The following is a 24,294-nucleotide window of genomic DNA, read 5'->3' as shown; positions in this document are numbered from 1 at the left end:
TTTTGCTATCAGTTTGATTACTGTAGATACAAGATATAGTTTCAATATTCACTTAGCGTGATTTGTAAAACTTTGATATCTAAATAACTTGGTAAGTAACTCTGTTAAGCCCTAGCTTGGCCAATCAGATGATGATTCTTGTGTGTCTAGCAGAAGATGACAAACATACAAACTATGGTGAAATTACATTCATTCCCACAAAGAAACTCTGTGCAAGGCCCAGTGCAGCGGTTACATCTACATTAATAACTTCTTTAAGAGCTTTGCTGAAGCACAGGACTTGATAGGAAATTTCATTTTCAAGTAATTATGGTATGTAGTAATATCTACACAAGAGACATCCACTTGTCTCTGGCAGCTCTATTTTCTTCCTTTTGGTCTTCATAAGTATTTTTAAAATATGCCTAACTCACTAAACCTAGAAAACCCACTGAAGCCACTAGCAGCATCCACATGCTTAAAGCAGGGTCCATGTTCCAAGTACTTTGCTGAATTGGGACCTTGACTGCCAACAATCAAACATTTGAAGCTAGTGTTTTCTCTTATTTAAAAAGAAAACAAAACAAAAAACCCGAACAAAAACAAAACAAAAAACACACCAAAAAATGCCCCCAAAACCCAACCCAGAGTGATCTAATATTCTAAGCTTTGTAATTACTCCTTCTTTAAAAGAACACTGTCACTGAGAGTTACTCTTACACACTTCCATATGAAGATTTTTATTAGTAACAGTGAGAATAGCTTTTCCATTCAAACAGAAAAAAACCTTACATGGTGCTTTCCTATAAACTGCTTATTTTTAAGTTATGCATAATTTCTGACTTACATTTTTCAGGCGGCGTTATTGTAATAGTCTGAGCTGTAAATTCTTCATCAAAATACCTGGTGTCTGTCTCAGATGTCACTTGAGGTTTAAAAGGAGGTACAAGCTGAAAGGGACCAAGAAACAAAATGAAATTACTATACCTGAAACTATCCAGATTACTACCAGGAAAACAAGCAAGTTCTTCTTTTTCCCCACACCCCAGATCAAACGAGCAGGTCCGTGGAAAGGCAGCTGAGTCTCTAACTTCTAATAAGAGACAGAAGCCGTTAGAGTCAATCTCAAAAATACTAGTTCAGAATCTAGCTAATAGCACAACACAGCTAAATTCCAAGTATCACTGTCACATGACTTGCACATAAATTGAGCTGTATAAAGATAATTACCTAGAAGCTCTTCAGGCCATTCTAATTACCTGCATAAATGTCAGGCAACAGCACCTCTAGGTACTTCGCCACAATTGGGTGGTATGAACGGCTAAGGCAAAAAGGACTACACAGAGACCATAGTAAGCAGGATGCAATTTTTGTTGCAGGGTTAAGGCCTACATCTGAACTTACCTTTAGAAGAAATGATACAAATGCGAAAATAAATTTTATATTTGAAAAAAGGCCAGTTCGTGCTTAAGTGAGTTGCTGGATCTAATCCTGCCTACTGCTGTCGCAGTACAGTGCGGTATCTCCCAACGGCAAATCACTAGTATTTGCGCACAGCTCACAGGCCGGGCTCCCTTGCCCCTCTTTTGAACCAGCCTTGCTATCCACCTTCTCCTCCAGAACCGCCTCTAGGCCAAAGATTTTAACTGGAAGGCATATTCAGGAATATCGCATTGCATGGTGCCAGTCCAAAACGATACAGCAGTTTAGTATGTATGATATTGCAAATGGCTCGGGGGGGGGGGGGGGGGGGAGCGGGGGGGAATGACACACAACCGACACACTTTCATGAAAATTATTTTTGTATGCGTCCTGGCCATCCCAACCAATTTTGCACTATTAAAACAGATTTCCAAAGTTGTACATCCCCCCAGCAAAGCAGCCACACAATTCCTAAGCACAGAGTTACTGCAGTGGAACATTCCAGACTGCCTTTTTTTTTCATTTTTCTGTCTCAGAGAACACTCAAAAAGTCAAGAAAAAGGAAAAGGAAAAGGAAAAGGAAAAGGAAAAGGAGAAAAAGGCAGATTATAGGAAGCCAAGTAACGTACTCTGCTCAAGTGACCAGCACTGTACATTCTTTTAAAAGACACTTTCACAGTTCTCAGCAACTGAAGTAAACATTAGATAAATTCAGTATGAAAAAAATCCATTAGATAACAGGTTATTATAACAATTTTACTACTTCCCCGATTGGATCATTTTTCCAGATCAGAAACAGAAAATGCCACTTCACAAGAATTAAAACTTTTCATATAAAAATACAAGCTTAAGAAAACTTTTCTTGTTTCTCAAGTCAAGGACAAGAAACAATGTCTTTCCAATGGTGCAATACGCATCTCCAGTAGAATGACCCACTCTTGCTATGAAGTAAACCAGAGACCTTTCATGCTACAACGGCTATGTGAAGAGAACACACTCATTCTGCACTCTTTAACAGCTGTGATTTAGGTCAAAGTAGTTAATGAAAAACAAAAGGAAGGGCAGGGTAAGATCATAATATATAGCAATGTATGGATCTGCAACTGGAGAGGAAAAAGATAATGTATTAGCTGACAAGTTTCTTACTCAAAAACTTACTGGCTAATTACTGGTTTACTCAGGGTTTTTTCCCTTTTTTTTTTTTTTTGTCCACTGAACACTTCATTTTAGGAAGAGAAGCACCATACTAAATGACTCTTAAGGAACAAATAATTACAATAATAATTTCAATCAGGTATGAAAAGCACCATTAAAATAAAATTCGTCAATCATGGGTGATGGGAGGAAGTTAGTGCTCCAGTTCGATGCTCAGTAGCTAGGCTTAGTCAGCTGATGAAACGTCTAGTTATCAATAACATCCAGTAAGTCAGCTGATGAAACGTCTAGTTATGCCAGAAGTTTAGCTGTCTGGGGAGGTGAAACAAATAAAACACACGGAAATCCAGGCTGTTACTAGAAGGGAGGATGCAGATTTATGTCACTGGTGTTTTGAGATTCATCTTACAGCAGTACCTTTCATATCCTGGACATTAAAAGCAGTCAGAAACTTCAGTGACTGCAAAACCAAACCATGCAGCCATGTGGCTCCCCACAACAGCTTACGCTGGTATTTGTACAAGCTATACCCTGACATACAGCAACCATCCCCTGCAGCCTATGGGAAAGAGGAAATGGCAGCTGAGATTAAGATGCACAGAGACACAACTGAACAGAGAGCAGCAGGAAGGTTTCCTCATTCTTTCCATACACTTTACCTCCTTCCCTCACAGCATCATTTCCACCAGCACAGCTGCAGCTGAAGTCTTGTGGACATCCCACTCCAGGCTCCTGATCTGCCACCAAAGGCACACCCCCCCAAGTAAATTCTTTCCCTGACCTTCATATAATTGTTGGAATACTTGCAAGATACACTTCCAGTTCTAATGGGAGAACCTCTAAAATAATTTACTGGTTCCTGCAGAATTCTTGTCAAGAAATGAGGAACCAGCACACAGAGCTCAGGCATCACCTCCAGAAGAAAATGAGAGAAATGCAGTAAGAAATCCTTTCCTAACAACCTTTCAGACAAAGCAGAAGCACAGAATATGGTATAAACAATGTGTGCAAGTGTACGCAGAGGGACACGGTACTTCAACACCACATTCAGGAGACTGGAGACAGAGCCATTCGAGACAGATTTTGTAAGCCATGTCACCAACACGCCAGGCCATGCTACAGAAACTTGGCAACCATCTTTCTGGAGGGCTGCCACCTTTGTTCATTAATTGTCATCTTTTATTGAAAAACAGAAAGCAAGATCTCTGCAAATTTTAGCTGTAACTAAACGCTTAGAAAGACAAATAAGGTGTAACTGCTGCAGAGATAACCACTTAGATTGACACAGAGCCTGAATAAGAACTCAGAAGCTTCTCCATACCTCCCAAGGGAGACTGAAGCTGAGGCTCAATGACAAAGAACCAAACACCCAACATTAACTACAGCTCTGATGATCACAACATGAAGATGCCTTTCTACACCCAGTGGCATCTCATGTTTGGTGCCACAAGGAAATGGTATCCAGCTGCTATGGCCACAGCTTTTGCCCACTTCTGACCCGAGAAGTCAGAAAGTCCAAGAGTAACGTGAGCACCGCAAGGCACACCCAGTAACCTGCGTCCAAAAGGAGTAAGATGAGCTTTTGTTAAGCACCGCCCCCCCTAGACTGCGTGAAAATCGCGCTTCTCGGTCCCGGCTGCCAGGCTTTAGGACAGGACAATTTTCCTCCTCCAGCAGTCTGTGCAAATTCAGGCAGAACACGCTCAAACCAGACAGGAGATTGCACCTTCAGCACCCAGCAATTTATTCTAAGGATGAGAAACACAGATTTTCTGTGTTCATGCATTACACACATACATGTGTGTACGAACAAAGAAATAAAAGTCTAAACTCAGTGTGAGTTCACTGGCTGTAAGAGTGGATGTTCGAGACAGAAATCCAATTTCACACCCATCTGTCAAGCTGAATCTGCCCCGGCCATTTCCAAGGCTTGGTGTTAGAAATGACAGCACAAGCAGTATCAAATTCTTAGTGTCTTTATTATCCCCAGTGAATGGCATTTCCATTTGGCATCCATCGAGATCCGTGTGTGAGAACCACCACTGTTTTTCCACAGTTCAAGACCTGGGAAACTTGCCACCCATCTCTCAGGGGAAGGAAAGGGGCAGGTACAGTACCTGACTGTTACAGTCACACAGAGATGAACAGACAGGCTCTATCCCACACCTTGAGCTTTCCCACGCTTACTCAACAGCTACACAAATACTCCAGTAAGAGAGAAAGTATGTAATGTTATTTGCTCAAAGATAATCTGACAGGAATCATTTGTCTTGCTGTTGTATAGGAAGGGGCTGAAGCTACTTCAAAGTAACTGTGATGCGCTCCATCTGCCAGATGAAAAATATGATGCTTAAGAACATCAATCTGATCTTCCTTCTTCTTTTAATTTAAAGGGTATTTTCCTTCCAATGAACTCAAAATTAACACTACCGTAAGAATCTCATCCACCAACAGACTGCAGCTGAATAGTACTCTGAGATAAAGCATGAAAGGATTAAGAGGAGCAGCTATACACCACCCCCACTGAATTATTCATTTAAATAAACTAGATAACTAATTATAATCTCAAAACTCCCAAACACTCTAATTCTTTGTGTCATATAAATACTGAAGAGTGAGCACTGTTGTTCAATTTCAGGTTTTATTCAAATAGTTATTCCGTCTGAATCTTACTTATGGTTCAACTTCAGTATGACATTCTAAGTTATCCAACTAAAAAAATCACTGTTGCATCCCAACATGTACGCCTCTTCTTTATTAATAAATTACAATGTATGAGATTAATTCTGCTTTTCTCACAGCTTACTTATTTTGAAAATTTATTATAAAAATAACTACAAAGCAGGTATTTCAATAATGTTTTGTATTGTCATCATATGTTGTATTTCAACAATTTCCATCTAGTTTATTATTCAAGTCTGACATATATCAAAAATTGTGTCAAACGTTACAGTTCTTTCTGACTATGAAATTGAATTAAGTATTGGTAATTAAGTGTTCATGATTTGATGTCCAGAAATCAAACTTTCATCTACCTAACACTTTCCTGGAGAACCAAAACTCCAAGAGACAGATTAGCCAAATCAGAACGGTGGAAAAAATAAATTATACTGTGAGAGGAGAATGGGGTCACATCACTGAAATACGCCTTTGTGTTTCATCACAAGCGTGCTCAGCTGGAAGTGCTGAAAACATGTCACAATGCACAGACAGACTTCTCAACTCAAAGAAAAATGTATTTGTATTAACAAACTAGCTAACTTACTAAATGACATTCCAAGTAAACAGTCTATTTTCACATAAACTGAAATTCATTAACTTACAAAATACCACAATAAAACATTTTAAAAGGACACTAGCAAAGCTTGTCTCAAAATGTTGTATTTTTCTGATGTGTATTTGTTAATACATGTTCCCTCATTTATACATCTTTTAAGCTTCCATCAAAGCAAATGCCAGGACCCTAAAAATCATGCAGAGATACTAACAACACAAAACCTTAGTTCAGTCTTTCAACATTAGATCCTCAACAACAGTATTTTAATTAAAAATATGTAAGTCCTTTAAAAGACTGATTTTCCTTTCCTAACAATAATTTTTTGTCCTTTTTTCTGGTATGAGCTCAGTTACCGAAGGAAACAGGAGCTGATGAGGTTACGCACTCTGTCAGTCTGTGCATCCTTCCCTAACAGATTCCGAATGGCTGGGCAAACGCACCATGACAGAGAAAAGACTCGCACACATACACTTCCCACAGAATTTCTGAATCCAGTTTACTGAATAGACAAGAGACACCCCTGTCCATCCCCCGCAAACTAGAGCTTCCACTGAAGGAAAGACAAGTCATCTGAGCTGAGCTTCAAGCCAGTCAGTACGCGCTGGCGTCGGGCCGGGCTCGTGCCCCTAGCCGGCCCAGAAGCAGGCGGCCTGCTGCCCAGCCAGCAGCCGCAGCACGGCCAGGAGCTGGAAGCACCCCGTGGACCCTGGCAGGACACTGCATGTGGTGGTCCTGGGCAGGGGCAGGAGGACGAGCTGGGAGAAGGACACGCAACACAAATCCAAAGGCAGGCTTCAGCCGGGGGTTTTGCCCATCGACAAACTGTGTTTTCCCAGTGATACAATGCTGATACAACGGACAGAAAGAAACCACAAGCCCCAGGACTACAGCAACAAGTTTAAGAATCAGAAGCCTTATGTGTGTTTTCCTCCCTGTAAATTGAAGCAGCTGGGGGAAGGGGTGGTAATCAACCACTAGGTCTGCCCATATAGTTTAAAGTGTCACTCGAAACACAATGAAAAGATCAGACTGGTTAGCAGTTTTCTGATCTTTTTACTACTTCGCATGGCAACAACACAAAAGCAAGTAACGAGGGTCATTTCTACAGGCTTTGTTGCACTGCAGATAATTGTACAAAAATAGTATGACTCAAATAGCAACGGCCTAAAACCAGATGTTGCTATTTTCCTATTTCCCTCCTGCCCTTTCCCTTAAAATCTGATACGCGAAAGTACTTAAACGTGCATTTAAGATTATAGTTATATTGCAGATTTTGCCAGGCCTGAACCCAGGGCTTCAATCACGGGGTTTCATCATCTGCTGTTGTTGTGTCTTAAGTAAAGTAAAAGGTAGTCACCGCTGAAGGGTACGGAACAGCTTCTTGCAGCTGTCAGACTTCACGCTGAAAGTCGCTGCCTCCACGCTGAGACAGGTGCCTTTGCAAGCGCCGCGCCTGCAGCAAAGTCGGGCACCCCAGCTTCAACCGTTACTGCCACTTGCCCCTGCTCCCTTCCCACTACTAACAAATAAATTTGTTAGCACGCCCTAATTTGCTTCAGGAACAGTCGGAGGTATTATCAGAAATCAGAAGGAGATATATGTGTCTCAGCCCAAATTCCCGTACGGTTTCTTTCTTCTTCTTTCATCCAAATTACATGCAGGAGGAAACCCAGCCTTCACTAAAAGGTCTGGATCTCCTTTGACATGAGGCTACCTGAGTGCTTCAAGCTGCAAGCCTGAAGATATACCCAAATTCCTACCTTTAAATTAATGCCCATGTGGTTTTTGTTCGGTGAAAGACTCTGACAGAACATCCAACAACTTAAGAGTATTTCTGCAACCCAAATAAAAATGTCCTAAATCAATTCTTAAATGAGTAACAGAGAAATTTCAGAAAGCTTCCTGATTCTAGCTAAAAATAAAACAAATATTTTATTTAGAAGTATATGGGCTTTGAAGTCTTCAGACTTTGCCAAACTATTCAATTTCTCATACGCAGGCACAGAGATAAAAACTCATGAGGGCTGAGATGATCACAGGAAGAACCTGGCACAGGCTGCTCTCTTTCATATGCCCTCATGGTTTTTCTGCCAAAAATAAATACATCTGATCACAAATGCTAACTACTATACATTTTTCATTTAAAGGCAACGACCTTCTCTGCTCCAGTGTGCCATACAACATTTTATTATCATTCTGTAGTACCAAATTAGTTTAATTAGTTAGCAGTATCAGAGAGCTAATAATGCCGTTTGACCATTTGGATCCATTTGACCTGACAGAGCTACTGTTGGTGCATGAAATACTCTACGTTTACAGATATATAATTCTGTCCCTAATCACACCAGTAGAGCGATAACCTAGTAAGTACAGAGATGGACTTACTCTCTAGCAAAAATGATAAAATTAGTGGCACAGGAGCATAGTGTGCACATGTACAAAACCGTCCCCGAGCAACTCCTTGGAATACACATTATTTTTTGGTTTCCATTACTCTGAATGTGAACTTCAGTTCCTTCATTGCTAGCAGAAAGACACTCCTGAAACGCAGCCAGAAAATTACAGTTTCATGGTGCATAAACCTCAGGCAAGAATACTGTGAAATATTTTTACTATGCAAATAATTATATCAACTATCAATTTCATCAAGTGACCCTACTGCTGAAGACTATACTACTAATAATAAACAGCAACAGAAGCAAGCACAGAATAAATCTATTTGAAAATCAAATTTGTTTGATGCACATTCCTCCTGAGTTATTTTAGAATTCCAAAACCTCAAAAATATTCATATAAGCATTCTAATAAACATACTCAGTGAAAGTTCATTAACCTTATTATTATGTTTGAAGTTTATATTTCAGCGCACAATCTTACTCTGCATACTTCAGAACTGATAAGACTGTGCGTACAGAAGGAACAACTGGATATTTTAACCAACCAGACAAATGGCTTTGTAATAGGAACAAAACTATTTTTTAATTAAAGAGAAAAACATACTGTCAGAAGTCATTTTCATGAGTTATCTTTCCATAAAGAACACATTGCGTGCCAATACTGCACAAAAACAATCCCTATGATCCTTGAACTTAACGGTTCAACTGAGGAAATTAAATTGATTTTTTACTGGCAAATTTAGTTTCTCAAAGCAACAGTGGACAGAGTAAACAATGAATGACTACAATTTCTCCAGTTATAATACTCCAATAAGCCATATCTACCTCCATGAGCATAAAAGCAAAATACCCACATTTATATATGTATATCTTTTCAATATATTTATATAAATTTATAAATTTTTATATATACATATTTTTTTTATACCTGCAAAATACCTCCTTTTATTTTAATAGCTCAGAATAAGATCTTGACTGAAAGACATTTGCCATGTTGATTTGGAAAGACTCAAAGCACATGCTTAAAAATAAAGAGTATCTATATTTTTTTAATTAAATATGATGTTGAACACAGTGTAGAAACTGAAAGCTCTATTTCTAATGCAAAATAATTAAGAAATCGTTTTCAACAGAGCAAGAGTAATGTAACAGCTTTTTCCTTCTCACCCACTCCTAGCACATTGCAATCTGATCAATTTTAGTGGGGGTTTTTAAACTCCAGAAAGGTCCTCAACTTGTATTTTTAGATTTTATCCTCAAAGTGCTTCTCTACAATGTCCTTACATAACCAACCAGTGGTTGAGCTCATAAAGTAACCTGATTAATACACTTGCTCTGATTATTTATTTTAGAGTTTTTTGAAACCTCATGATACTGCCAGGGAAAAATCACACTCGTATCAAGTAACTTCAGAGTACCGTATTTTGTATCATCATATACAGGCTTGTATTTCAATTCCGGTATTTGTCAGAGAAGTACCACACCAACAACCACACATTTTTAAAATTCCAGTTCAACAACAACTGAAAAAACAGTTTGTATCATTGACATTGTAGCATAAACATATTCTGCTCATTCGTATGTCTTCCATTTTCCTTTTATTTGAACAAAGTAAAAAAAGGAGAAAAATCTATCTTTTAAAATTACGCAGCTCAACTGGCAGATTAACAATGTAAAACAGTTGGGGAAAAAAAAGAGAATTTATCAAAATAGAAGGGCTTTATAGCAACAAGTAAATTCTTACACAAGTACTGAGATAAAATCAGCTTCTGTATATAAAACAACTTAAGTCAAAATGAGTTTCACTACTGAGTAAGATAAATTCATCCCCAAAGTGTTGATCATTACAGGAACAGGACTGGGTTTAGAGAAAACTGTTCCAATTGAATTCCCAGTACTCGCTTTCTCCACAAGCTGTTTTGGCTCAGTGTTTTAATGCTATTTTAATTTTCTTAGATATCTCTCTAAAATGAGTTTTAAAAAGATTTCTACTTAAACACAAACAATCAGAAAGTAGATTTTTGCCATGAGTCCCTTCCAATCACATAATTTTCCTGTTTCCATAAATCAACTTTTCAATAAAAGACAGAAGTGAAAAGACAATTCAGGATAAACTTCCATTCCATTTTCTCACATTACCTTGAGTCATACACCTACTTTTCTCTTGAAGGCCCGGGAAGAAAAAAGGAAAGGAAAAGATTTGGACATTTACATAATACAAGAAAAATCTTTGCTGAGTTTAGGTTGGTTGGCAAAATTTATTTTTGGTCAAATTGTTGCTGAAGAACAAAAGCTTAAGTAAGTACACCTAGTGCAGAATAATTATTCATTTGTATTAACACAAAAAGTTGCAAAGAAAAATGTGACTAACTTCAGAGAGCAGCAGTCCTATGACTATCAGTTGAAACCACCTTGCAGAAGCCAGATTATTCAATGTCATCTGAAGACATACCTTTTTATCATATACATCTTGCCAGTTTACTCCAGCAAAGAAACTATGACGCATGATTTCTTTTGCATCATCTGGGCCTCCACCAAGTCTAAAGAGAGTGGGGGAAAAAAATCATATGAAACAAGCGTTATTCTTAAAGGGAGATTAAGTTATTGTAATGGCTGGAAAAGTGACCATTTGTTTTTGACTATCTGGAAATCATTCTCACCCATTTAATATGTAATTCTCACCTGTTTAATATGAATTCAGGTGATCATGACAGAAAATGTGACAGTAGAAGTATCCATGCCATGGTCTATTCTATTTGATCAATCCAACTACAGTGTTCATTACTGTCCGTGATGAGATTTTTTAATCATTCATTCATTTTAAAAACACACTTAAGTCTAGTTTCCTTGAAAGGCCAACTAACATTCTGGCACTATTAAAAACCCAAACCAACCCAACAATGCTGACATAAAATTTTGCCAAGGAGGTGCCAGGCACTGAATCAGTAATGACTCACACATCATTTTTATACAGTGTTCGCTGCTGTTGCATCTGGGTGCTGTAACAATTAACCAATTACCATAAAATAGTCTCAATCTGAGTCAATTAGTATAAATTAATAAATTGTAGGCCTGCTGAGAAGGTTATTTAAAGGCCATTGTAAATAACCACACTATTCACTGTGGCCCATAGCTTGCCAAAGCCAGACTCTGGCAAATCATCGTAGGAAGTGAATTCCACCTACTTTGGGTGAACTTGCCCAAGGTGATTTGAGCTCATGGAAGTGGTCACTGCTGCCAAAAGAGGAGGGTCCCACCCCTGCCCATACCTCTCCCCTCTCACTTGTATCTACAGCACCATTCCCACTGACGACTGTGAGCTGAGTCAGCTCACTAACCTGGAAGAAAACTAACCCCACAATGAGAAAACGAGAAAGAACTGGCTGTTTTTTGTTGCATTAGCAAGTCAAATTTGACTCAACAAGTTTAGTGAGCTCCCTTGAGCTGCTGCTGCTCGTGGAGAAAGGACCACACATCCAGTGAAGGGAACCTCTACCCCTTATAACAGCACATGGACCTTCAGAACTGCTCAGCTCTCACCTAACCTCTTCCTGAGACTGGCCATCCTACTGATCTAACAGAAAGAAGTTGCAACAGAAAAAAAGCTAATCTTAACCGAACAAGCAGCCCATACATGTTAAATATGGACAAGAAGAGTAACACAAGTAGTTTGTGTTTCATTAAAAGGAACTGCTAAAGATATAAAGACAAATTTTAAAAGCAACCTTTTACGTAAGATAAATTCCTCTCTAAAGCATTTATTGCAAGGAGCAATAATTCCCACAACCAAGAAAAAAAATCTGCTGCCAAATTACAAAGTATTCTGGGCTACTACTTAAGTCTTGCAGTAACTGAGTATAAAGTTATTCTCATTTCCAAGCTGTATTCCTCTTTGTTTCTTAACTACTCATTGTAAAATTCTCTACGTCTCTGCTCAGCATCCCAGTTAGGCTGCAGTCTCCAGACTTCTCTCAATATCTTCCCATCCAGCTGCTAAGAAAAAAGCTGAGTTGCAGTTAACCTCTGTGCTCCCACCCTATTTAGCATTAGCTAGCACCAGAACTTGAATATGAGTAAGCTTGTAAATGTAAGCCTGTAATAAACCCTACTGTCTGCAAAGATTAATTAGAAGAAAGTATCTTTTCAACTCTAAAGGTTAATGTATTTGATGGGTCAGATTGTCTGGAGGTTAAAATGCATTAGGAGTTGCTACAGGAACAAATTTTTACTTTGATCTCCACGCATTTCGTTAGTTGGTCACAGTTTGCTTTTACTGTATACAGTAAATTCAGTTAAACAGGCATTGCTGGGCAGCAGCAGAAAGGCTGACCGCTTGTGCCGTCCTGGCTGCTGCACTTCGCTGCACGCAGGCAAATCCCTCAGAGAGACAGGGCAACCAGTCCTGCCCTGAATGCCAGCGAGCAATGCCCACTACTGAAAACTTCTTGAGAACAAACTAGAGGATGGAGGAGGACTGTAGGAGAGAGACAGACAGAAGAATGCCCGCAGCCTTAAATCATGCCAAGAGACTCACAAGAACAGAGAGATTGGGAAAAAGAGGGGACCTACAGGCAAATCTCACTGATTTAGAGAGATTTGTTTTAGAACCAGAGGGGACTGGACACTGCTAGCCCAGTGCAGGAGCCACGGGAAAATGGCTCTCCTAGGCCACAATCCCAGAGGGAAAAGCCCACCACAAAAGGGCACAGGCAGCAGCTAGGTGATACTTGGTTTCAAACCACTTTATTTAAATCTCACTCACAAGATGTATTCTTTAACAAGTTTCTAGTTTATGTGGTCTAATACGTGATCTGTTTACATGCCCTAATAAAATTTATCTGTGGCTGTCTATACGTGTCTTCTGGCATGATCACTTCCAAGAAAAAGTAGTGTAGTCCCCTAGAGACACTACAGCCAACTCAGGGTTAAGTCATACTCTGAAAAACATTTAGAGCTTTCCCTTTGTTCCAGTACACAACCTAAACCTGAAAAGATCCCAATATTTGCTGTGAATGATTAAAAAAGTCTTCTTCCACGTGCTTTTTCCCCTTTTGCTTGTTAAACTCACTTTGTATATCGTTGCTGTATTGAAAAAGTGGAAAACTGAGACAGTATAGCGGCATATGGCCCTTTCCTGTGACTGACAGGTCCTTCAGGCAGGAAGACCAGGCACCACTGGCCTATTTTCATATCACCCAGTATAATTAGAGTATTGATTACACCTGTATGTCCAAGTAATTTCACTTACCGCTTATTTGGATCCTTTATCAGTAGGCCTGATAGTAATGATTTTGCATCTGCAGACAGAGTTCGAGGAAATTTTATGTCCTCCATTAGTATCAGTTCAAATAGTTTCTCATGATCTTGGTTGTAGAACGGTAATCGTCCACACATCATTTCATACATGACAACTCCTAACCCCCACCAGTCCACTGCACGACCATAGTCATTATCTTCCAACACCTAAGATGACAGAAACAAAAACCAGCTGTAAGACATGCACTATTTCAGACACAATCACTTCAGTGTATTTGATGCATCTCTATATGAATGGGTTTCCAAGACTTTATTTTCACGGTGTACTACAAGGACTCCTAGAAGCTGGCCCAATACATGCAACTGCAGTACTGACCCATGCACCTGAGCTCACTGAAATTCCAGGCATACCAGGGACTGTACTGCTAAAAGCAAAACATAAAATTAAGAATGACCTGCTCAAAATGATCATGACTGCGTTTTCCCCTTTCCTATGTCCTCTACCATCCCATTTATAGTGTACACAATTTTAGGAAGAGACACTTCATCTATAGGCACTACTGCCTCAGCCAGCATTCTTCTGGGAGAAGAAGTGAAGCATCTCCTTGCTCAGTCACTTGCTCTCTCCTTACCCAACCTGTAAGAATAAAGCCTCAAATTTAGAAACACCTTAATCTTACTAAGATAAGCTTAGCTTCTTTGTGATCTGTGTTTATATTAAAAGTCTTCAATGTGTTTCTCCTGACAGTTTCATTAGTAGTCCAAACAGTTGAACTGTGCTAATGCAAAGAAATATGATAATGTTTATATGATACTATGTTTACTATGACATTATGTTTATATGATATTATATGATCACAGAAATATGGTAACATTTATGTAATTTGTTAACATAATGCCTCCAATGTCGTGTGCTTAAAAACAACTGACTCCACAGACCTTCTCCCAGCAGCCCCACGGAATTGGAATTAGGAATCTAAGCAGTGTGTCTTGACCTTAATACACCTTCATATTAAACTGTAGAAATGGAGACAACGTAACAGCAGCATACACCCATAATGAAACCATAAGCAATAAGGAAACTGGAGGCTACTGAATATATACATATATAATTCCAATTTCTGTGAATTTCTAGAAGATCATACCCTTTCACTCAAAAAACGTAGAGCAGTTAGAAGTTAATAAATGGTAATTCAGAAAGCACTACAACTGTATGTGCCAAATTGCCAATATTTGCTGCAGGAAGATTTAGAGGCAAAAATCTTAAAACAAGGAATCAGACTTAAATAATAAACAGTTAGAAAGATCAAAGAAATGCAACTAATACAGTTAGACTATATTTATAAATAATTAAATAATTCTTTATAAAGAATTGTTTCTGTATCATTAAAAGGCCAATTCTGAAAGGCAGCACATATGACTGATTTAAAAAAACAAACAAAAAAACCCCACAAACTAATCCACAGAAAACAAAATACTTTTTACAACACGCAGACACATGCAATCACCACCATCAAGATCTCACCCAGCTTCAAACTGTAAGTAGACACACAGGAACAGTCATTTAGATATATAGTAGTAAAAATCTGGTCATGCCTTCAGGCTTTAACGAATAAGGCAACCTCTAACAGATCAGAAATAACCTTTTTCCATGAGTACATTATCCTGTGATTGTCTAAAAAGTGTAAGATGACTTCCAATAATTTCCTCTGCAGCAAGGGCAGACACAGTCCTCGCCCGTCTGGGGACACTAAGTGACCGTGGCCACATCACAGGACACATGCACTACCCCGGCCACTCCTAACAAGGGCTGTCGAGCTCGTTTATCTGCCTCTCCTTTTTCTCCCCCAGTAAATCCTACCCTGCTCTGAAGTATCTGGTACATGCTATTAGGAGAAACAAAATGCAATCTGATCCAGTACGGCAATTTTGACAATCCCACAGTAATTAATGCATTCATATTCCTAGTTTTCACTGTCCTTAAGGATTAGTAGTAGAAACATGATGAAAAGAAGTGTATTACAAATCCCTCTTGTGTATATATGATTAAAAAATCATAAATATTAACACATTAACACATACTCTTTACAACTGTGCCAAAACACGCAGACTTGTTACATCATTGATATTTCCAAATAGAGGGTGAAATTTTGGAAAGTGTAAAATACAACAAATTATCTGAATAAGTACATATGAAAAAACTAGCTCCTGCATTTTAAAATTAATTGTTTTATGAGTTTGAGCATATTGCAAGCTATTTGCTGAAAAACTGTATATGAAATCTGCGACGCTTGTCTTTAAATCACCGTTTCTTCTGCCACAGAGTAAAAGCATTATATATTTTTCTACTCTATCTATTAGCACCGTTACCATTTCTCCTATTTGTACAGTGAGCTACTCTTTGCTTTTGAAGCTAGTAAAATATACAAAATTGCGAGGCAGTAGTAGATTCTTTTTACAAGTAAGTTCAGGTGCGGTTTGCATGTGTGATTTATAAAAGAAGGCAACGGGAAGATGAAACATATCATTCTCTGAACAAGGCACATCACATGGCCAATAGCTAAAGCGAACTGTATCTGGGGCTTTATCTAATTTATGCAGGACTTTACCTAATAATAATAAAAAGTATGAGCAACCTTTTGCTGCATTCCCACAACAGCAACAAAACAGTGGTACAAAGAAAGAGCCAAATGTGATTTTTAACCTCTTTTTACATAAAATCATAAAAAAGCATAAAAGCTGGATTAACTGCCTCCCGAACCCACATATCACCAGCCGGGTTCTCATCCCCAGCTGGCAAAACTGGCAACTCTTTATTTTTGTTTAAATACCTGGTTTACAGCCAGCCAGACAAGCAAGAGCATCAGAAGGCTTTCATTTAGGCAAAAGGAAAACAGCCTGAAAATAGTGTAAATAAAGCAAAATGCATCTCAACTTATTTTAATATAAATGTAATAAAATTGTGCATAATGCATTCACAGTAAATACACACAATTATTTTCTTTAAGTCATTTCTACTCCTCATGGTGTTAAGAAACTCCAGGATTTGTAGACTGTGACAAATCAATGGAAGTGTTGGAGTCCAGCAGCTCCTACGAACGAATCCATACAATTAGGGCAAGCATGCGAACATGTCCATACACACTGCCCCAGCATTACAGAATCCTTTCCAAACAATTCTTGGATTTGAGGCATTTGGTTTTAATTACACTGAACACAGGTCAAGAAACTTTCAACTCAGTGCTAAAATGAACATGACACACAGCTGCAGGCTTTGTACCTATGAACAATTCAATCTTTTGCCTACCATGAAGTGGATACATGCTTTTAGAAATGCTGTGAGGACTGAAACTGCTGTCCCTCCAGTATCAGTAGGGTATCCTTGTATATATGGGGTATCGGCCTAGGCACCTGGCCAGGCACAGACACAGGGGAAAGTCTGATCTCTTGGACTTTGTATGCTGCCTTTAAAAGCTGCCTCCATCATCTCCAGCCAATTCTTGTCCCCCCCCTATAAGGACCCACAAATCTGTCTTTAAGCGAATACACTGTCCTAACAACCCGGTCCCTTCAAGGTCACAGCAGGACAGGCAGCAGGCCCACCAAAACCATCATCAAGGGCACAAGCTCAACCACTCTGGTACCTGTTGTAAACCAATATATTAAGATTTTCTAGGGGTATCACACAGAAGGATCATGGGGAACTCATAAACTACAGAAAGAGCAGCTACACAGAGTACATATTCCAGTCAGGTGCATTTTCATGAAGTGAAGCTACGTGGTTTCTTCCACAAAATTTGTTTAAATAGTCAGATCATTTGGATATATGACTTCCCTTCCTTCATCTGTTTCACACACGTGGGGTGCCAAAATCCTAAGTCACCCCATCAAGATCTAGGTGAGGTTTTAGGAGATGAAAGCTCCAGCATGATGTGACTTCAGTGCATGGATAACATTTATAGTCATTCATCCCTGTTTTACACCTCACATCATCACTGTACCCAAGTGACTTCCCAGTGTTGAGCAAAGCAGGAGGTGGGCTGACTGCAGTTCAGTCTGGATGATACTGTAGATTATGGGAAATAAAACTCAAAAAATGACCAGCATTTTTATTACTTAAGGGAATCTTACGCCATTTGTTTTTAGGGCTCTAGTTCAACAACTGGTTCTTTCAGAGGCAGTGCCACCTTAACTCACACTCTTGTTTCTGTTCCCTCACCTTGCCAAAACTATGCAACACACTACATCAGAGAGTAGACCAGTACTAAGAAAAATAGGAAAAATAAGTTTCACCCTGGGTTATTTTCCACGTGAATCAAGTATTCAAGCCACTCAATTGCCACGTGAACAGTTGTAGTAGCACAAGTGAGAACACCAGGGCAGGCAGCATCGGCTGCGGCACTGCTGCAGAAAGAAATGCTTGTCAAACTCTGCCCCAAAGTTACACACCGAAGTTACACTGACTCTGCCTGTTATTCCGGCACACACCGACAGCTGCAACAGCCACGCTCGCTTAATGGGAAGATTAAGGGCCTGATTCTCTTCCCAAGCCTTGCTTCTCTAAAGCACTCCAGCAGTGTAACAGGGTTCCAAAGTGGGCATAAACTCATTGCTGCACTGAAACCACTGCAGTTTTTACAGGTGTTGATGCTCCTCTAAAACTTACACCTACACCTGCAGTATGAGGGGACAGCCTGGCTTTGTACGGATGCTTTTAAAAAAGCTGCAGAGGTGCTACTGAAGTTTGTATTTTTCCAGTCTTAGATAAATATGCAAGAGGTTAAGTAACACACGCACTGTCTAACAAGCAAGAAACATTAGCCAGGCATCTGCTTCCAGGCACATGCAGGTACTTTAGTGCTTTTATGGATGTTTTCGAGGCACTGGACAACACTGTAGTTTTAGCTAAGGGAAAGCTATTTATTTACCTTAAAGCTTTGTATTGTGGTCAAAAGGCAACTGAGATAGCAGGAATAGCCAACTGTAACAAGGGAAAACAAAGTATTCTCTAGTGACTCCACTGTCTCTGCACACTTTGGGGTTTCTGGAGAGTATTATCAGCAGTGACCAAGTGTACGATGGGATAGTGCTTCATACACAGAGCAAAGACCATCAAGCCCTACATACAAAATAAAAAATTCAGTTCACAGCCTGAACTTTGCCTTTGTGATGACTAAGACAACACAAACACACTGCAGGGCTGCTAAGAGTGCAGTAATTCAATTGTGTTTGTCCCTCACACATAACGATTCATTCTGCTGACAAGTAACTACAGATCAGGAAAGAAAAATATTCTTGTATATGCATTTATTGACCAAAAAAGCAATCTTCTAATACTGTTCCTCACTGCTGAAAGCCCAGTGTCTTGGACTCAAAAATATTAATAAAAGTCATTAGTACCACTGGAAGTTTTCTCTTTCCCAGGAAACAAAATCGATTAAAAAGACGCCCTCTGCTTCACCAGTGGTTGTAGATTTTAATCTTTAGGTTTATCAGTCGATACATCTCCAGATGTCCTTTGCTTTAGGTACGTCAGTCCTTTAAGAGCCTAACATACAGTCCACAGAATTTGATGTGCATTTGATTTTTATGGTGAAAACCAGTGAAAAGATATCTTTTATTATGTCCTTATTACTTCAGCACCTAGAGCTGAAAGTTTTTTGGGAGGCAGCAGCTTGAGACACATCGCAGACTCTTATTTACAAGGGCTTGGGGCAGAGACTTAGGAAGCAGGCAATTAAATGAGTCAGCCAAAGAGAAGTCCATACAGACACATGCAATGCTTTCACAAGATTCTGTGAAAATACTTTTTTTTAGGAGGTTAGCCAGCACCGTAACAGGTGAAGTCTGTGACCATCTTAAATCAATCATGTATTTCCCCTTGCCTTCAGTGAAACTAGGATTCTCTGGTACTTCACTAATCACAGAATACTGGACAAGGTGTGACTGCCTCGGGGACAAACTGAGCTGAATGTAGAAAATCCCTTAATTCTGTTTTTACAGCATTTTCTTGAAACAAAACATCCCTGATGAGCAGGCTCTGGAATATTTTTGGTTACACAGCAGAAATTCACACAACCAAGGAATGTACTTCCCACAGACCTCGAAATGGTAGTTAGTTGCTGTAACTTCTGGACTCTGCAAACACACAAATTTAGCGATAACCTTGAGCATGAAAGGCTTCATACGATTCATTGTCAATCTTCTACAAAGGGTTGTCAGCACTGGGTTTTATCTTTAAAAGAACAATATCAAAATATTGGTTTCGCACTTTGTGCTAGATAATCAAGGCAACTTATTGGAAAAGCAATTACATTTTTGACCTAGTTATGGTTTCTCTTAATACATTAGATATAGACTTTCTGATAGGACATTACAAATAGCTTGCTGCTCAATCAATAATTTTGACAGAACAGATGGGAAAATATTTAAACATCTAAACAAACTGTCTGCACACCTATGTTGTGAAAGAAAACTGAGAACTTGGATGCACCAATGTACTGTTAATTTGAGGGGAAAAAACTGTTTTCAATTAACCTTACAGTTCAGGTGGAGTGTATGTTCCTGAAGCATTCCTGGTAACCCTTCACACATTTTTATTGCTACAGTTGTTGGTCTGTTAACAAATATTCACCCACGTATTATTCAACAAAAGTTAAAAAGTGTATTTGCTAGAACTTTCTATCAATTGTGGTAACAACTACAACAATGGGAAAGTTTATAATCTAACACTAATGAACACAGGTAATACACATTTCTTTATAGAAACAGACTTTTATCCAAATGTATGAATATCCTTCCTGCAAAAAGATATGTTTGCCAAGTATGATACAACTTTAGTTACGATAACTGTATCTTGGTATGAACAGTGAACGCATCGCTGCATCAATTGTAAAAACCCACTTGAATAAATACTCACTGCTTTTATTATACAGAGCTGAAAAGACAAAACATCAAAGTTGTAGATACCCTGGGAAATGGATACCTGAGAATTAAGTCAAGGAAGAACGTTTTCTATTACTGCTCTAATTTTTGCAGGTAGTTTTTCTCCATTTTGTATCTGGCTTGCACTGCTGTTTTACTTCTGGTCCTAATGCAGACTATCTTCCTAATACATTTTTGTACTAGAGATTTCCCCCATCTTACCTAGCTTTTTGTTATGTAACCTTAAAAAAAAAAAAAAAAATAGCAAACTGACATTTTTTTCATTTGCTGGCACACATCGTGCTGCATCAGAAATGGTACGTTCTGGTATAAATGTGAATTAAGCAAAGCCTCCTAGAGTAAAGACCGTGCAATACTAATCCTACAAGGGACTCTGACCTCAGCAGAATTTACACTCTAAAAAAAAAAAAAAAATTCAAGCTATTGCATATGAAAAAAGTATTCTAACAAAAGACTGTAAGAAGTCAATGGCAACGTTGGCAATCAAACAAAAACAAAAACCCACCAAAAAACCAAACCAAACCAAAAAAACAAACCAAGAAAATAACCACATCACATTAAAAAGACCCCTCAAAAGTAAAACTTATTCAATGGACCAAAAAAAAAAACCAACACACAGAAAGCTAAAATTACTCTGTTCTAGAATTAACAGACACCTTTCACAGAAGGCGGCAAGTAAAAGCAAAAGATTATTTCAGTCTACAGAAAGATGGCACTTGTCTCAGAACTCTACCAACTCTACCGTTGAAAGAAAAACCGCAGACCTGTTCATATCTGTATGAATTATCACTGCAGTAGTCTCCGTAACATACACTGCTATAAGATGCAAGATGTGTAAGAAGTAATAAATAATGATAATACTGTGCTATTTCTTTCTGGTTGCTCATTCTTCCTGAAATGATTTTGAATTTTTACCAATGTTAAACAGCATTTGTTCAGCTTTGGTTATGCTTCATTACTCTTGGAAAAACTAAAGGCTTTTGCTGAGATGGAAATAATGTTTGCATTGATTAAATGAAAATTAATGAAAAAAAAGCTTCAAGCACGTTATTGAGACAGTCTTTGTAAGAATTGTCATACTTAGTTTTACAAAAAAATGTGCTTTTTATTAGAAAATTGCTCTCTGCTTCAAAGTTCTGGTTTGAATACAACAGTTTATTTATGGGCAGCGTGGAGCTAATCTGTTTTCTAGTCTTTTGTTTGTTTTATTATTTTTGCATATATGTTATATCTTTCCCCTTGAGAAATCTGATACTGCATGTGGACAATTAGTTTTTGTGTCTGACGATATTAACTACATTGCATGAAAATTCAAATTCTTGTTACTTTATTGGTTATCTGGCTTCAAGAGAAAGTCTAACTCTTGCTCTAATTTATCTGTTGTTGCAGCAACTCTTCTGTATGTATAACTGAGCAATACTTTCATATCCCCATCTAAATGCTTGATCTTGATACTGGTTATTGCCAATAAATGATGTTCTTCTCTGGATACCCTGCCTTGTCCACATTCCATCATGTTCATCTCAGGGCCCTGCTGGCAATGCTAAGCTGACAAAAATGCCCAAATTCAAATCACTACCACTTTTGATGACTTAGGAGCATAAGATGACACAATGTGGTACACTAAAATATATTAAGTTATAACAAAACAGAAAAAAGACCACATTTGAATGTTCATGAGGTGCTAGCATTTCAAGACAAAACAACTTTTTCCATTTCCATTTCCTTTCAACATAAAAAAATAATTTGGTACTTGGAATTCTAGTGTAAAGAGAAAATTCCATGTTGTGAATCTCCCGTAAATCAGAAGGGAAAATATTTTCAGGTATGGATGCTATTCCTCCTCACAGCCCCCACTGGTCCTCACCCAGAAATAAAATGTAGCCAAATATACAACAGACAGCTGTTCAAGAGCACACGCCAACACTAAACCACATTTCCACAGGTAAAATAAATTCTATTGTGCCTCTGCTAAGAATCAGATTATGCATGAAGCATCTAGGTAAACAGAGAGTAAATAAACTTGAACTGCCCTTTTGAAGCCAAAAGAAAATTAGTTAAGCAAAGCACAACAACATAACTAGAGTGTTTGGATACTGAGCAAACTGACTATACTTTCAGGAAAATGAGTATAAGTTATCAGAAGTTGGGGCTTTTTGGTTTTAAGCAAAAGACAACAACCAAAAGCAAAGCATTCTGCCTCACCAGGAAGCAGTAATGTCTCATACTATAGGTTAAGACAAACACCTACTCAAATAAAAAAAGAAAAAATAATTATGGCATCAGTGTTGGTAGAAGACTTAGCAATTAAATATTCATCAGATTAGATACTTTTTATTTTATGGAATAAAATACATCTCATCATTGAATTTTTTTAAAAAGGAATCTTTTTTTTGTTTATATAACTCAATAGGTAAGAGTGTTAAGACTCCATTAAACTAATGCAAACGAATAAGTAAATTCTTCAATCCTCATAGTAGGGTAGGTCCTTGGATATGCTGGTCCACACACAAAAGATGAAATTTTTCTGTTGATTATACCTTCTCTACTTAGCTTTACATTTGCCTATATGACAAAGAGATAATGCTGCCTGTTATAGATTAGCTCTAGTCATACAGGTATCCCCATTACACACGATTCATTTACCATTGTCATAAGAGGGTTAAAATCTTTCTTGTGACATCAGAAGAAAAATATTATCACAACTTCCAACACTACCAATATGTGACATTAAAGAATGACCCTTTTGACAACATTCTTTGAGCATGGAACACAACTGATTTGAAAGCATCATTTTAAAAGGAAGAAAGAATACTACTACCACCTTTCCAAGTCTCTGGCTGATAAAAACTAATGTTATATCCTTGGATAAAACAACACTATATAACATACTTTCCTAAATATACATTGAGCACTCATAGGTTCTATTTCTTTTTAATCAGTAAAGTTTTTTTGGATGGGTTTTTTTTGGGGGGGGCACTCTATTTTGTTCATTCTAACTTGGCGATCAAAGAATTTTTATTTTTACACTATTACAGAAGTGCATTTTTCTAGGTTTCCAAAACCACCTTATTCAACCTTCCCCATCTGTCACCATCTGCTTCTTTTTAGCATGTACTTTTTGTGTGATCACATAAGCATGTGAAAAATAACTAACATTCAGATGATTGTCTGCTGGTACATTTGAGGACTGGGCATAATAAAAGTGAACTGCCAAAACGTACTTAACACTTCTAATTTTGTTGGGTCTTGCATGTAAGCTACATTTGATTTCCAAACTGTTTTACAGTTGGAAAGTTGATCAGGTACTCTAACTCAACAGTAAAACTGAGACTACATAATTAGCTCAGCACTAAAAAGATTATATTCAAAGAGAGGAACAAAACCCAGAAATACATCCACACGAGTTCACACATCCATCTTGACTGAGTCTGTCTGCACAATGTTGCCTGAGGCACAGGATAAGATGCTACAAGCAGCCTACTTCTGGACAGTCACAGCCTGTGTCTTCTCTCCAAGCTACACAGGACAAGGAATAAAGGACTCTCATAATTACAAGGGTGTATGAAATCTCATGGAAATGCTGGAGAAGCAAAGACACTAAGCCAAGGGTAGAAATGCATAGGAATGCAATGCAGTTCCCTAAAAATGCAACAGATACTGCTTCTAGGTGCAAAGTAACTGGAAATTGCCATCAAGGCACAAAAGCTGAATGGTGGAGGTATCTGTTTCCAGAACTATATCATGCTTCAGCACGGCGTTTCTGCTCATAAATGCACTTCTTAATACAGTTTTAATTTGCAAAGAACAAAACAGTTCTAAAGCTAGAGGAACAAACTTACCTCCCACCCTCTAAAAATACAT

At 38.3% G+C, this 24,294-nt stretch overlaps 1 protein-coding gene across 1 annotated transcript in view; it reads right to left on the bottom strand.

The window, feature by feature from the left end:
- Positions 1 to 24,294, bottom strand: part of AKT3 (AKT serine/threonine kinase 3) — a gene marked incomplete at its 3' end in the record, with an annotated part of 150,693 nt that overhangs the window by 1,020 nt on the left and 125,379 nt on the right. Inside the window, exons 11-13 of the mRNA XM_082306169.1 lie at positions 13,478 to 13,692; positions 10,682 to 10,769; positions 827 to 929 (exon numbers count right to left, since the gene is read on the bottom strand). Coding sequence (XP_082162295.1) covers positions 827 to 929; positions 10,682 to 10,769; positions 13,478 to 13,692 — 406 coding nt within the window. The remainder of the gene's footprint in view (positions 1 to 826; positions 930 to 10,681; positions 10,770 to 13,477; positions 13,693 to 24,294) is intronic.

The sequence above is a fragment of the Platalea leucorodia genome (genome assembly GCF_965183815.1).
Source record: "Platalea leucorodia genome assembly, chromosome: 3".
Classification (NCBI taxonomy): domain Eukaryota; kingdom Metazoa; phylum Chordata; class Aves; order Pelecaniformes; family Threskiornithidae; genus Platalea; species Platalea leucorodia.
Note: the sequence above shows the minus strand (reverse complement) of the source record. Positions and strands in the feature narration are given on the sequence as shown.